This window comes from Porites lutea, chromosome 6 (genome assembly GCF_958299795.1).
Source record: "Porites lutea chromosome 6, jaPorLute2.1, whole genome shotgun sequence".
Classification (NCBI taxonomy): domain Eukaryota; kingdom Metazoa; phylum Cnidaria; class Anthozoa; order Scleractinia; family Poritidae; genus Porites; species Porites lutea.
The window spans coordinates 32,228,437-32,243,719 of NC_133206.1; the positions used below are offsets into that span (position 1 = coordinate 32,228,437).

The window sequence follows — 15,283 nt, forward strand, 5'->3', positions numbered from 1 at the left end:
ATGGGCTACTGGGCATGGAAAAGCGATGCAATGCACCACAAAGGATTCTGCGGGAACACTTCCCTTAAATATGTCCCAAAAGAATTACGCGTTGGAGAGAGAGTTGAGTTGGAATACAATGACACGAAAGGAACTCAGAAGACCGAGGAGCTTCTACTAATCTTGACAGAAACGTGAGTTTAAATCTGCTGTTAAGATAAATTCGCACTCGCTCTGGAAGAGTTTTACTTATCTCCTTGTCGCATAGACACCTAGAAAGTTGGATTAAATAGACCTTATTAAACTTCCCTAGGACACCATTCCCTATTGATATAATAGCTTTCTTTTCAATAACGGCAGTTAAATTGGTAACTGCAACCACCCAACCCCCCTGAGCACAAATTTTTTCACCATATGGCTTGACTAACTGTTCTGTGTTTGATTGTTATGATAGACACTGTTGTAGCGCAAACTGTTTTGTATTTGATTATTATGATAGACAATGTTGTAGCGCAAACTGTACTGTATTTGATTGTTATGATAGACAATGTTATAGCGCACACTGTACTGTATTTGATTGTTACGATAGACACTGTTGTAGCGCACTGTGTTCTGTATTTGATTGTTGTGATAGACAATGTTGTAGCGCACACTGTTCTGAATTTGATTGTTATGATAGACACTGTTGTAGTGCACACTGTTCTGTATTTGATTGTTACGATAGACACTGTTGTGGCGCGCACTGGTCTATGTTTGATTGTTACGATAGACACTGTTGTAGCGCATACTGTTCTGTGTTTGATTGTTATGATAGACACTGTTGTAGCGCATACTGTTCTGTATTTGATTGTTACGATAGACACTGTTGTAGCGCGCACTGTTCTATGTTTGATTGTTACGATAGACACTGTTGTAGCGCACGCTGTTCTGTGTTTGATTGTTACCATAGACACTGTTGTAGCGCACACTGTTCCGTGTTTGATTGTTATGATAGACACCGTTGTAGCGCACACTGTTCTGTGTTTGATTGTTATGATAGACACTGTTGTAGCGCATACTGTTCTGTGTTTGATTGTTATGATAGACACTGTTGTAGCGCATACTGTTCTGTATTTGATTGTTACGATAGACACTGTTGTAGCGCATACTGTTCTGTGTTTGATTGTTACGATAGACACTGTTGTAGCGCACTCTGTTCTGTGTTTGATTGTTATGATAGACACTGTTGTAGCGCGCACTGTTCTGTGTTTGATTGTTGCGATAGACACTGTTGTAGCGCACACTGTTCTGTGTTTGATTGTTATGATAGACACTGTTGTAGCGCGCACTGTTCTATGTTTGATTGTTATGATAGACTCTGTTGTAGCGCGCACTGTTCTATGTTTGATTGTTATGATAGACACTCTTGTAGCGCGCACTGTTCTGTGTTTGGTTGTTATGATAGACTCTGTTGTAGGGCGCACTGTTCTGTGTTTGATTGTTATTATAGACACTTTTGTAGCCTACACTGTGCTTTGTTTGATTGTTACTATAGACACTGTTGTAGTGTGCACTGTTTTGTGTTTGATTGTACCGTGGTTGTTGCCAAAAACAACTTTTGTATAGCTAGACATACGTCTAAAGCTAAGCTAATGGACGATGGCTTGTAATAGCGTTGCAGGGACACGCTGCGTACAACGAGACATGATAGAAGCATTTATTGAATCTAGCCATAGAGAACGAATGTTACAAACGTGCTAGAAAGTTTTGCAACATTTGACCTCGGTACCTGTCTGTACCATTGTACTATGGTGCGACAAAGATGTTATACTATCGTTTCTGGTTAGTAAAGTAGAAAATGAAAGTTTTCCTTGCATGCACAACCTTGCGGAACGAACTGGACAAGTTCAATATAGTACGACGAGACAGAGCAGTCGTGTACGAACACACGAAAAGAACTCAGCGGATGCTGTTCGCCGATTGGGCAAATTAATACAAAGCATTTTTGTGTCCAATCAGCTCGTGTTTGAAACTTTCGTCGCGCCTTTTCTTCCTACCCGACTGACTGTTCCTGGTGGGTCTCCGAGAATAGGCTTTACAGACATCCGCTATATTGCAGGTGCGGTAAGGAATGGTGAATATCAGGGCGGATAAACTTTATCCGCCCTGGGCAATATGATGAAAACCGTGATGTTCGTACTGGCTTTTCAGGCCGGATATTCTAACTGTTCAGAATTCGAGAATCAGGACACCGTGACCAGCCGGCCATTCTTGCTGCCACAGAAATGCTTCATCGAGTAGGATTTTTCATTTGTTTAATTCGTATGGTCGCAGGTGAGTGTCCAGAGTTTGGTGTTTGCTTAGTAAATAGCCTAAACGTCGTTCGTTTCTTGTTGTTGTTGTATGATAAATGCCGATCGGTGTTTGTGGGTATTCATATTCAACCCCGTATTCAAGAGACATACAAAAAAGTATAAGAGGTACAGCTTGAAAAATTGATTCGCAGTAGTTTATTACCAAGGTTCCACTAAATTCTCATGTATCTCCGAGAAATTGGGTCTTTTCCCTTTGAGCTGTCTTTAGATGCTTATGTGTAACAGCGATTTAGTTTTGATTTGCAGATTTAGTATTCATACTTCCTTGTTCTTTGTCGAGTAATTTTCTCGGTTGAGTGGATTGGTACGGTCATATCAGATGCATAAAAGATGTACAAAGTTGGTTGTTCTCTTACTCTTGCTCGGCTTAAACCTAATTTCAAATCATTTTCGAAGCTTCGGTTCTGTTCGTTGAACGATATCGTACTATTAATTTTGTGGGATGATTTCGGAAATGACGACTTAGAGAAACAATACAGAACTCTAACTCTGTTAAAAATAACAACAACAAGAACAAGTGACTAGGTTTTGCTCAACTCGAAAATGCAAAAGACATTCTTAATGTTCATATTGGATCAATAATGCAACCTAATACTATATAAATGCGTTCATTATTTTCATCAAGACGTATTTCTATTTAATACTGGTTCATGGTTTTTGATGGGGGGTTCTTCGTGAGTATTATTTCAATTTCAACACGAATCAGTTTTGAAAAATCAAGTCATAATTCTACCAGCCTTAACCAACTCGTTTCGAATGTTATGACAATAGTAATCTTACCTTGTTTAAAATTTTAGATTAGATCTATGGTATTGAGAGAGAAAACAGGCAAATACAGGCCCGATGCAACGATGAGCTAAATAGAAAATTGAAATCAGTCAATATCAAGCTTACTCTCATGTTGCATTTATTAACATTTTAAGTGTTAGTGTCAACAAGATTTAGCTGTGCGTGGCAATTCAACTGACGTGTTATCCACATCCCTATTCTGCTAAAAGTTGTGATACTTCTACGTAAGAGCTATCAGAGGGTACTAACTAAAGACGGGAAGAAAGGAACTTGATTGAAACTTGAAAAAGTCGGACCGACCTTGTCTATCTTGGAGAATAAATCGAAGTTTTTTTCTTTTCTGACTCTTGTCTCGTTCTTCAGGGGTCATGTTATACTTTAGAGAGTGTACCTCTGTTAAATAATTTCGTGGTTTACGAAAAAGCGTGAGGGTAGTCTTGTTTTACCAACCAAGTAGTGATCTTGTTATTGAAATGATCATATAATTTATAAATGATCAACCATTGATCTTACGAGAGGCGCGTTGTGTCATCGGATAAATTTCGTGCCCTTTCCGCGCGCGTCATGCCCTCTATAAGTGCATAAAGACGAGGAAGTTGCCTGCTAACTTTTATTTCCCACAGGAGACTGTCTTGATTTGGACCTTGGAATGGAGAGTGGAAGCATACCTGACAACAAGATAACTGCCTCATCTCAGATCTCCCATGCCAAGAACGGGCGATTAAACAGAGAAGGATCTTGGTGTGCGTCCACGAGTGATAGTAATCCCTACCTGGAAATTGATTTACAAACATTTCATATCATATGCGCCGTGTCTACCCAGGGGGATTCCCTAACAGACAATTGGGTAAAGACATACAGTCTACAGATATCAACCGATGGAACTTTTTGGACAAATTACAACGAGTTTGGAAAAGTTAAGGTAAACTGCATACCATTATTTTCCGTTGGCAGCTCACTTTTCAGGGAAGTATCTTTTACTCTTTCATTCTAAAAACTGAAGTCTAAGTCAAAAAATTTTGAAAAAAGATTTTGTAAACTGCTAAAAAACAAATAGTACAATGAGAAAGCACTGTCAAAGAAGTCTCATTTCAACGATCACGCTATTATTCTATCTTTACATTGATTTTAGATCTTTTCGGGGAATGACGACAGAGAGACAGAGAAAACGAACATTATCCATGAAGGCTTGTTGACGAGATGGCTGCGATTTGTAGCAAAAAGAAGTCATAACAAGTTTTGTATGAGAATCGAGTTGTACGGAGTGAAGCAAAAGCCAGGTAAATCAATTTTGACTTTAAAGTGAAACCGTATCTCTGTTTCCTTGTACTTGGTTATGTTGAAATGTGAAAAACGATGGTAAAACGCAATCTCGTTTCAAAGGTTCTCTCCTACTCGTTTTCCAAGGGGCGAGTAGAAGGTCGAGAAACCTGTGAACAAGTTTGGCTTAGGCGACGAGAACGCGACGTCATAAATAGCAACCGTGAACTTTGATGTTTCGCTTGATGGAACTTCTTCCTGTCGAAACGAAAACCTTGTTTTAGCTCCTATGGTATGACGTCATCTGCCCAGAGTACGGTAAGAAAGAGAAGATCCGCTTTCGGTTTGAAGTCGACGTCATCCTCGTTCAAGGTCATTACTGGAACATTATGGTCAATTTTCTAAATAACACTTAACAGTTTTCTTTTCTTTTGGACACAGATAACCTTGCGACTGGTAGAAACGCATACCCGCACTTAGCTTGCTGTAGTACTTCGGAGAACACGTTGTATTCGCATCACAACTGCTCTCAAACTGCAGCTAATAACTCCAGCTGGTGGCGTGTTGATCTGGGGTCAGATCATGTTTCAGTCTCAGAAGTCCTCGTATTTGACAGGCGTTCACAGGCTTTGGGGCATAGAAGTAAAAGCTTTATACTAACACTAGGTGAGTGATTTGATAAACGTCACGAGTGAAGGCGCGATATCTGCCGCTTAATCAGGTCCAGATTCCCCGCTTAAAATGAACACGTGACGTTATCTTCATGACATCATCCCCCTTTTTCATGAAGTAAAGTCAATGACGTCATCGGCGTCTTATTGTATCTAGCGTAAATTAATGAGATTCCTGCGAAGAAGTGAGCAAAAACTCCCTTCTATAATGCTCTTTTATATTTAAAGATCTATTCTTTACAAGGTCTGAGGGGACTCAGTAGTTGTCTGTCAATAAAAGTCAAGCACGTTAAATAACTCCTGGTGTGAATGGCTCCTGGTGTATTAAAGCTCTGTATCTGACATAGCCGGAATGAGCTCAGCAGGTGTCAAACAGTTGTAAACCCTAGTGTGAACGGTACTTTATACATTTTTTATTATCATAATGGTTGTTTTTGTTGTTGTTGTTTTTTAAATATTGTAAAGAAACATTTTAATCGTAAGAGAAATTATACTTGTAATTTTTTTGAATTTTAATCTTGGTATTTTTAATGTTGTAAATCGCCATCAGATGTTAGGACATATTGTGCTATATAAATAATCTATTATTATTATTGCTAAGATTTGCATTTTTCATGGTCAGAAGGAACTCAGTAGGTTTCAAGCACGTTTAAGCCCAGATTTAAACGGCGCCTGACGTATTGATTAACGCTCTGTGTTTTATATGGTAGGAAGGAATTCTTCTGTCTCAAGTAATCCTACGTGTGTTGGGCGGTACAGTTTTGCTCAGTTTAAATCTTCAGCTGTTTGTTACACCAATCCTCTTCATACTGGTAGATATCTCGGTATCATCGCCACAGATAAACAGGGTCTTAGTCTGTGCAAAGTGGAAATTTACTCACGAGGTAACGTTATGGATAGAGAGTTTAAGCTTCACGTATACGGCAAACGGCAAATGTCAGATTCAATTTGAAAACTTCTCAAAACAAAAAAATGAACAGATAAAAACAGCTCCAGACAATTCTTATGGTTTAAAAAATTGCGTGAAACTACTAATTTATGTGTAGAATTAATGAACAGTAAACGACAAGTAAGGGGGAAACTTGGTTACGTGATACAAATTTGCGTTTTCCGTTTGACGCAAACGTGATGTATTAGTTCCGACGGAAAATCCGACCTTGATGTGGTTATTTCTTATTTTTCAGTTCCAAAAGCGCTTCTCATTTGTCGGAACTGGTCGGTCAGACCATTCCCGTTTTCATCCGGCGGGCCAGCTCTGACTTTTGAAAAGCACCCTAAGATAGTAAGCCAGTTGTCTAGTGAGTCGTTGATAGTATTTTTTTGAGTACGTGGGGTTCCAGGAGATTTGATGTTTCGTCTACTAATAGTGTTCAGTAATGTGATTGTTGACCTCACCGTTTCTTGTCGTTCATTTGTCTTTTGTCTTCAGTCAGTGGATGCCCTTCGTCACAGACGTAATTTAACCTCAGTTAGGTTATCATTACAATTTTAAAAGTTGCTAAAATACTTTTGGGAAACTTTCTTTCGAGGCGTTGAATTGATTAGTGTTGAACCCATGTGGTCACGTGAAACGTGACGTCATAATGATATTCAAAAGGAAATTCTAAATGGGTTAGGATTGGTTGGTTACAATTAAGTCTGAACCACGTGTAAATGTTTGATTTTTCGTGCGAAGTTTTTCCTTGGCCGGTCTGCTCTACATAGCTAGCCGTTTTATCTATTGTATAGAGATAGGAACGTTATGAAGTTTGATATCTTTGGGATCAAGAGAAACCTTCCTTATGAGGAAGAGATCGTCTTATTGAGGGTGCTGTTGAGAGAGTGTGACAGTGAGAAATTCATTAGGATTATCATTATTTTCCTTAATTGAAGGAAACCTGGCTTATGGTAAGCAAACAGATCAGGTGAGCACGTACACTGTCGGCTCCAGTGGCAGAGCGGTAGATGGGGACAGTAGTACAAATGATTTCTCTGCGGATTTAACGTGTTCCCACACAATGAATGGAACTCCGAACCCCTGGTGGAGAGTAGACCTTGGACGAGTGGAGTCTGTAACCGAAGTGTACATAGTCAACAGAGGTGACTGCTGTGGAGCGAGATTAAGCTCATTTGAAATACGAGTGGGTAAGTCACAGATGATTTAGGGAACGAGAAGCCCAGTCCTTCCTTTTTGCTCCCCTCTCTCCCTCTCGCCTTTGGATAATTGCCACGCTCGAAAGCCTGATTATAACCGACATTACCTCAGGATAATAATCGACTATGGCACCTTATGGCTCCGACTTATGGCTCCTGAGTGGAAAGAACACAAATCAAAAGTTTTTGCTATAAACAGAAACTTTCATACATCGCATTAGTTTGCTCTCTTTCGTTACCTCGTATTAGGGTAGCCTAATTTGCTAAAAATGATTTAACAATTCCTGGCGTGAATAACAATGGCTGTAAAGATGGCTAGATCTTCCCCATTTTACCAAAAAAGTGGGACCTCCTCGTCTACGGTTTTTAAATATCTTTTTCCATTTACTTATTTTTCTTATTTAATTACCTTAAAACTTGTGTGAAACGTAGCTCTCTTACCTTTGACATCTGCAGCTAATTCCTTAAGAACTGATATTTTTTCCCAGTCACTCTTAAACGAGATTAGTTAGTGTACTACTACTTATATTATACCCTCCACACTTTTACCTTCAACGATAATGTACAAATCACTTTCTTATTTTTTGTTTCGTTTTTTGTTTTCTTTATTCCTTTATTTTTTTCTTTCACTCTGTGTTGTAATAAATTCTTGGGACAAACGAAAGATTTCGAGGTTGATAAAGTAGCAGTAGTGCAACCGAAGGATGATAAGACCTCGTTCTGAGCCAAATATCGACAAAGAAAAATCTAAGCATATCAGTATTGACTTTATTTGTAGGCACAAGTACTGTCAATGGAGGTGTGAATAATCCTACATGTGGTCGCAGTAACTATAGTGTTCCCCAAGGGAAAGGCGCATCCTTCTTCTGTCGCCCCAGTTTACCCGGAAGATATGTAACTATAAGAAGTACGTTGGAAGGTACTCATCCACTTACACTCTGTGAAGTTGAAGTATATTCCGCGCGAAGAGGTATGCTTACTGAACTCTTACTGATACTAAAGCCTGATATACACGATCATCATTAATTTTAATTGGTCTAGATATCATTGCGTCACCCAGTCAGATGTAACCCAATTTTTTCCCAAGGACCTTTGTTACCCTTGATCCTTGGTGCTGACCAAACGTATCGCAGCCTCTGGGAAGAAGATTAGAGATAACTGCGTATTGACAATGCCTGTTCATGCGCAGTAGAGAAGAAAGTTAATTTGCTCCCGTTAATGCTCTGCTCGCGTGCAGTTTGTTCGCGTTCTTCGGGGTTCAATACAAAACAAAAGAAAATCAATCTGCTCTCCAAAGGATATTTTATTCATTGATGATTTAAAGTTTGTAAAACTCTGCTCTTTCAATGAAGTTTTGATTGTTCTAGATATTATTACGTCACCCACAGATAACTGCGTACGGACGCGCGCTCTCCTATATATTTCGCTCGACTCTCCCAGGTATTGCTCGAAGTGTATGAGAGACCACGAAATAACCGTAGAATGTTTGAAATCCCGCGAAAAGGTCTTTAAATTTCATTACTAAATGAAAGGTTATTTTTAGCTTGTCAAATTCAAGCACTTGGTGTGACCAGCAGAGATGCCTTTCCAGACAGCAGCTTGTCAGCCTCGACATCACGTGCGAGACACGAGCCCTTTAAGGCTCGACTATTAAATGAAAATGGTGCTTGGTCACCCAGCAGCGATCTTCATACTGATGACTACTTACAAATTAACTTGCATTACGAGTTCTTCATCTGTGCTGTTGCAACTCAAGGAAATCCAGTCACTGACCACTGGACAACAAAATATAAGTTGCGTTTTTCACTGGACAGCATCAACTGGCACAGCTACCAGGAGAACAACACAGATAAGGTATGTTAAAACAGACAGATATATGCAATACTGGGCGCAGTACATGACAAATTCTCTATCGCAATATATTATAATTACTATAGCTCTAACTTGACTTTTTGTATTAGACTGAAAATTTTTAGGGATCAGAGCTTATTCACACGCAGCTTCTAACATATGGAATTCCATGTCAGTCAGTTTACGCACACGTTGTGAGCTGAGCGCTTTCAATTAAAAAATCACCACATTTCTTTTTAAGTACGCTTTTCAGTTATAATTTCATGTGTGTTTTTTTTTAACAAATAAGTCATTGTAATATTTTATTATTACTATTAGTCATTGTAATATTTTATTATTACTATTAGTATTGTAAAGCGCTTTGGATCACTAAGAATAAGGTGCCAAATAAGTGTTTAGTATACCTGTATACACACTCAGTGCTGTTGGTGATTCGACCCATCTGACTGGTTCGCTCGGGACTGTCTCCTCGGACTATGACGTTATATTCAACGCGCTAGGCGTTGAATATAAAGAAAAAATATCACTGTCGTAAACTAGGTATTTTGCCAAAGTTTCAAAGTAGGAACTCTTAGAAAATACAAAAATATCCTAGAATTGATGATTCTGAAGATAAGAAAAGAGGTCATGATGTTTGAACAGTGTGATTTATTATGAAGTAATTTCACTGTGGCTAACTTTTTATTTCGCGTTGTTTAGTTTTACTTTCGCTCGAAGCAATGTTTACCATTACAGAGCAAAATTAGCGAGACTGCTTTGTCACTGTTTTGTGAACCCGGAATTTCCTCGTAAGACCAATTTTGCCTATAGAGTGTTTTCACATGACGTCACGGCGGCCATATTGGTGTCCCAAAACAATGAAACGGCAGCCATGTTGGTGTCTTAAACATGTCCTGTGTGTGGGATTTAATCTCTTCTCTTATGTAAATGCTTTCTTTTGTTCCAATAAATTTGCATAGATGATGACCACGTGAGTGAAAACGCTCTATAAATAGAAATCTATTTATGGGGAAAAAATAGGGCAAATATTCTCCAAAACCGTACGTGCCAGCAAATAAACAACACAAAGAACACTGCAGATAAACAACATTCACTTCGATCGTAGCCGCTGTTTACATCCTTGTTCCCCCTATTCTCCGAAATCCCCATGTTCCCCTTGTTCCCCGTGCTCCTTTTTGTTCCCCTTCTTTCTCCTGTTCCCTGTGTTCTCCCTGTTACCCCGTTCCCCCTTCTTCCTCTTGATCCCCCTTCTTTCCCCGTTCCCCCTTGTTCCCCTTGTTCCCCCGTCCCCCTGTTCCCCCTTTTTCCTCTTGCTCCCCTGTTCCTCTCGTTACCCCGTTCCCTTTTGTTTCCCTTGTTACCCGTATTCTCTCTTGTTCCCCCTGTTTCCCCGTCCCCCCTTGTTCTCCTTTCCCCCCTTGTTCCCCCGTTCGTCACTAAATTTATGAAATATATATCGTTTACTTACTGCAAGATTTTAATACATGCATTTATTATGTCAAAACTGGACTACTTACACTCTCTGTTATCCGGACTTCGATAGAATCGTATTTTCAAACTTCAGCTTTTGCAAAATTCTGCCGCACGAACTTTGACTGGTACTAGGAAACATGAACATATTTCACCCGTTTTCAGGTCTCTTCTTTGGTTGCCTCTTCCGGAAAGAATTGATTTTAAATTTTTACTGCTTGCATTTAAATCACTTAATGATCTGGCCCCGCCTTATATGGAAGAAATGTTAGTTCGTTATTGACCAACTAGAACACTGCGTTCTGCTGATAAGCCGCCACTAGATTAGTCATTTTGAGGGTTTTGTAGTTTCTATTGTCCCAGTTTGGGTCATAAACGGAGAATGATTATAATGGCAATAACGATGATGATATTGTTAATGATGGTAGTGAAGTTGATGACGATAATGATGACGATGAAAATAACGTTTATGTACATGTTCATGATGATGAAGATGCTAACGATGATGAAGTCTGAATTGTTCTCTAACCTCATTTTGCAGTAGTACTTAGAAGACCAGAGTTACTAAGCCGTTCTGCTTCTTTAACGTCTATTACTTCTATCTATTTTAGATATTTCACGGTAATAATGGAAGAAACGACACAGTTAAGAATAATCTAGTCAAACTCACTAGAGCGAGGTATATCCGGTTCCAGCCAGTTGCTTACTCAACACATAAGGCTTTGAGGGTTGAAGTATATGGAGTATTGAAACCTACAGGTGAGTCGCTCTTTTACCTCACTCGAGCTTATAATTAACAGCATTCGTCTATGAGTAACTGTTAGGTATTAAGGCTATTTTCAGTAACGATATGTACCAAACTACAAACCGCGCTAAGAAGGGTAAAACAAGAGTCAGTGTAACCACCTGGACAAACACATATGGGCCTGTTGTGGAGAGATGGACGTTGTGTGGCCGAACAAAGGAGAAATTCTATTATAGTTAAAATTTTAGACCAGGGAGAATAATATTTAAACTAACAGCGTCTTGACGCTAATCCCTCTCACGAGTGCCAATTTTAAGACTATTTTTTTAAGCATATTTCTCCATAAGGATACTTTCCTCTGTACCTTTGGCTTTTATGAGAACAATCATTCGTAATCTCAACTAACTGACTAAGTAACTAACTGACTAAAAAACAAACAAACTATCTGAGAGTAAAGTATAGACAAAACAAGTAGTGTAAAAGATTTTCACGCGAACGTCCATATCGATGTCAAAGAAAAGTGTAGATTAGGGGACGACTATCACTTAATCTCAAAACTCATGAAGGCAAATAATGCTCAGTAAAATAACTGTTGTATTTTAGTTCCAAACCGATCCCCAGACAGCTTTGTCGTGGTTCCGCTGACCTCCACAGGCGTTCGTGCAGCATGGAAACTACCTCCATCAGCGTCCTGGCTTGTGGGCTCAATCACTGGATTTAAATTGCTGTACAAAAGAAAGAGCTCTGTTGTAGACCCACTTCGCGTCGAGACCATTGAAAGTAATTCCACCCTTTCCATAAACGTCACAGGGCTTGGTAAATATACAGAATATGAATTCCAAGTGTTGGCCTTTTCATCTGCGGGTGATGGACCAAGAAGCCCCATCATATTAATAAGGACTTTTGAAGATGGTAAGGAGTGATGAAAGGAAAGTACAAGTAAAACACGTCTAGTGAAACTTATAATGGCGCCTTACATTTTTCATTACTTCGCAACACATTAGTTTAGTAAGAGTCAGAGTTGTACATTGTCCAGCCAAAAGGTTAGAGTTGTGCTTCTTTTAAATTACCGTCGTCTAATGTTAAAAATGCATCGATAAATTGAACAACAAAGAGTTCAGAATATAAGAGTGGAGATAGTAATGGGATGATTATGGCGTGGTCATGATCACGGCAGTGGCTGAGAAGAATGAGATCATGCTGCTGATGTTGACGGTGTTGATGATAATTACGATTTTGATTATCATTATGATCAGTAATCGCTCGTGATTCGATCACTGGCTGAAAACATTATGAATCGAAATATACAGACGCTTAATAATCTTAATAAAACAAGTGATAGTGCTTCATGGTCATCGATGTCAAACTGGATGCAGACGAATGATGTGTAGAAACACAAAATGCCCAGTGACCTGGTGACATCACACAGTGGATGACGTCAGGGCGGCTACCATCGGATATATTCATAGAAATATAGAAATATATATAGGCCAGCCGATTTTGAAGGCCGCTAAGACCACGCGCGGTCCACGCGTTGTGCATGCGCTTCGCGCGCGGAACGAGATCATAACTCTCACCGCAAGGCCTTTTGCCTCGCTTTGCGAGGAGTTGAAAGGAAAATACCTTTTGGTTGACGTGCGTCGCTCAAACGTGACTCTGCTTAAGTTCCCTATTATGTTATTGTTATTGAATTCGTAGAAACGTCCTCTGTATAGGTGCAAGCTTCTCTGACCCCTCTTAAAGCTCACAATATTTCATAGAATAATAGAAAAATACTAGAGTTAAAAATATTTCTTATCTTATTTGTTCTTTGCTCTTCAATTCATTCTATTGCAGTGCCTTCACAAGCTCCTGTTAGCTTCACTTTGAATGCAGTTTCCTCCACCAGTATAACAGCTAGCTGGCAGCTTCCTCCGGCTCATTCCAGAAATGGTAACATTACAGGATTCAAATTATTTTACGAAAAGGAAGACCCAGCGGGGTCACCAGTTTCCACAATTATCATGAACGATGGAGCAATTCGTGTTAAAACTGTAACAAGGCTTGATAAACATACAGAATATGAATTTAAAATATTGGCATTTACTTCCGTTGGAGATGGACCCACCACCACTGTGAGAACTATGAGGACAAAAGAAGGCGCTGGTAAGAGAAGTTAATTCTTAAGCTCTGTCCACACTTAGGCGTTTTCGCTTGACAACGCCGCATTCATGTCGATCCATTTAGGCCCTCCGTCCACACTAGCACGTTGAGCGTTTTCATCGAAAACGCATCGTTTTAAAAACGCTCGAAACGCATACATATCCCATAAGTGTGAAAACGGTCGAAAACGCATCAAAATGAAAACAATGACCGAAAATATGGCAGGTGCGTGTTATTGTAGCATGCGTATAGAGTTAAACTTGTGTTGCAATAGGAAGCTTAAGCAACGAGTGACGCACATCAACCAGAAGTGGACTTTTTGCATTCTTGGGCCGTGGTTTTGACCATATTTTAAGGAAAATCGTCTTTACGAAGGTAAAAGACACTCAACAGTAACGTCTAAAGTCAATACTGGCAACAACGTCGTTCCCAGGGATCTCTCGCACTCGTTGTTCTGAGCGAGAGTCAGGGAGGAGAGATCCCTGGGAACCAGATTGTACTGACATCAGTAACGTTTGCCTTGACTTAGCAACAGAACGGGATCGTCAGTTGAGGATGGCGCGCGCAAATCAAACAGCTGGCTTGACCAATGGCAGACTGCCAAAGTAGGCACCGGAAGTCGCGTTCAGTTCTTTTTGCGCGCTTTCCTGTCGTCAACTAACGTTCCCGTTCAGTTGCTAAGCCTAATAAAACTTAAAGCGCTCGCTAAGGCTGCGTGCAAACGAACGCAACAACTCTCAACATTGTTGCGCCAACAATGTTGGGAGTTGTTGCGTGCGTGTTGGCAATGTTGGGACCTGCAGTGCATCTTGGGAAGGATACAACCCATAAGTCTTTGTAAACCATGCGTAATGCGCGTGCGCGGCCCCAACAAAGTTGGAAGAGTTGTGCAAACGGATCCAACATTTTTGCGCTACGCTTCGGCGATCATGGAACAAAAGAAATGTTGGGAGTTGTTGGCTGAAAAGTTTGACCGGTTTCAAACTTTGCCCAACAACAGGCAACAACATCCAACAACACGCAACAGGGTGTGCAAACGTACGCAACATGTAACATCCAACAAAGTTAGGAGTTGTTGGCCAACAATGTTGCATCCGTTTGCACGGGGCTTAAGACGTTTGCACGCGCTCAAGAAAACTCAGAAGTGCTGTTGAATTCCAAGCGAGGCAAGTGTTCTTAATTTGAAGGCGTGCTTCATCGCCTCAAGCTCTCAGACGTTCTTCCTTTGCTTGGACAAGAATAAAAATAAGTGAAGATAAATCCCTACTTCAGCAAAGCGTGCGGGAATTATCCCAAGGGGTCAAGGGGTTTTCACCGTGTTAGCCAATATAAAAAAATGCTACCACATAAGATAGTTTTACAACTCTATAGTAAAAATAGATCAATCCAAAAAACGACTATTATTAACTACTGTTGGGACGAATTTTCTCAGTAATATATCAATTATTTTCCTAGGTAAACAAAGTGTATTCCGCATCGTTGGCCTGGCTTTGTCCTTTGTTGTTGTCATATTGCTTATCATAATTGGCTTTTTGCTGTGGCGAAAGAGACGACCATCTACCACCAGGAACAGTTCCTCAGACAACTACACCTCTAACGCAATAGGTCAAGATGATTCATCACGTGAACACCACGTGTCAGAGCCATATATGGAGCTTAACCCTGGACCATTTGAGAGGCAATTGCGCGCAGCGCCTGAGTACCAGTCATTACAAGGCTCCACTGCAGCTCCCGAGTATGACAATGTTAGCGGGCATTACAATAAACCGGAGTATTGCAACATCCCTGGGCGTTACACTTGTCCCGTGTATTACAATGTCGGTTTTGTCAGAGAAACAACGGCGCAGACTAGAGAAGAAGACTACGAAATAGGAAATTCTCAAGCCTAA

General features: G+C 40.1%; 1 protein-coding gene across 1 annotated transcript; it reads left to right on the forward strand.

Moving 5' to 3' along the window:
- On the forward strand, positions 1 to 15,283 carry LOC140942190 (uncharacterized). Its single transcript, XM_073391155.1, has 12 exons — positions 1 to 173; positions 2,192 to 2,292; positions 3,746 to 4,044; positions 4,255 to 4,402; positions 4,824 to 5,048; positions 5,764 to 5,937; positions 6,926 to 7,177; positions 7,965 to 8,156; positions 8,730 to 9,040; positions 11,119 to 11,266; positions 13,089 to 13,397; positions 14,850 to 15,283. Exons 1-12 carry the CDS (start codon positions 1 to 3, stop codon positions 15,281 to 15,283), a joined length of 2,766 nt encoding a protein of 921 aa, XP_073247256.1.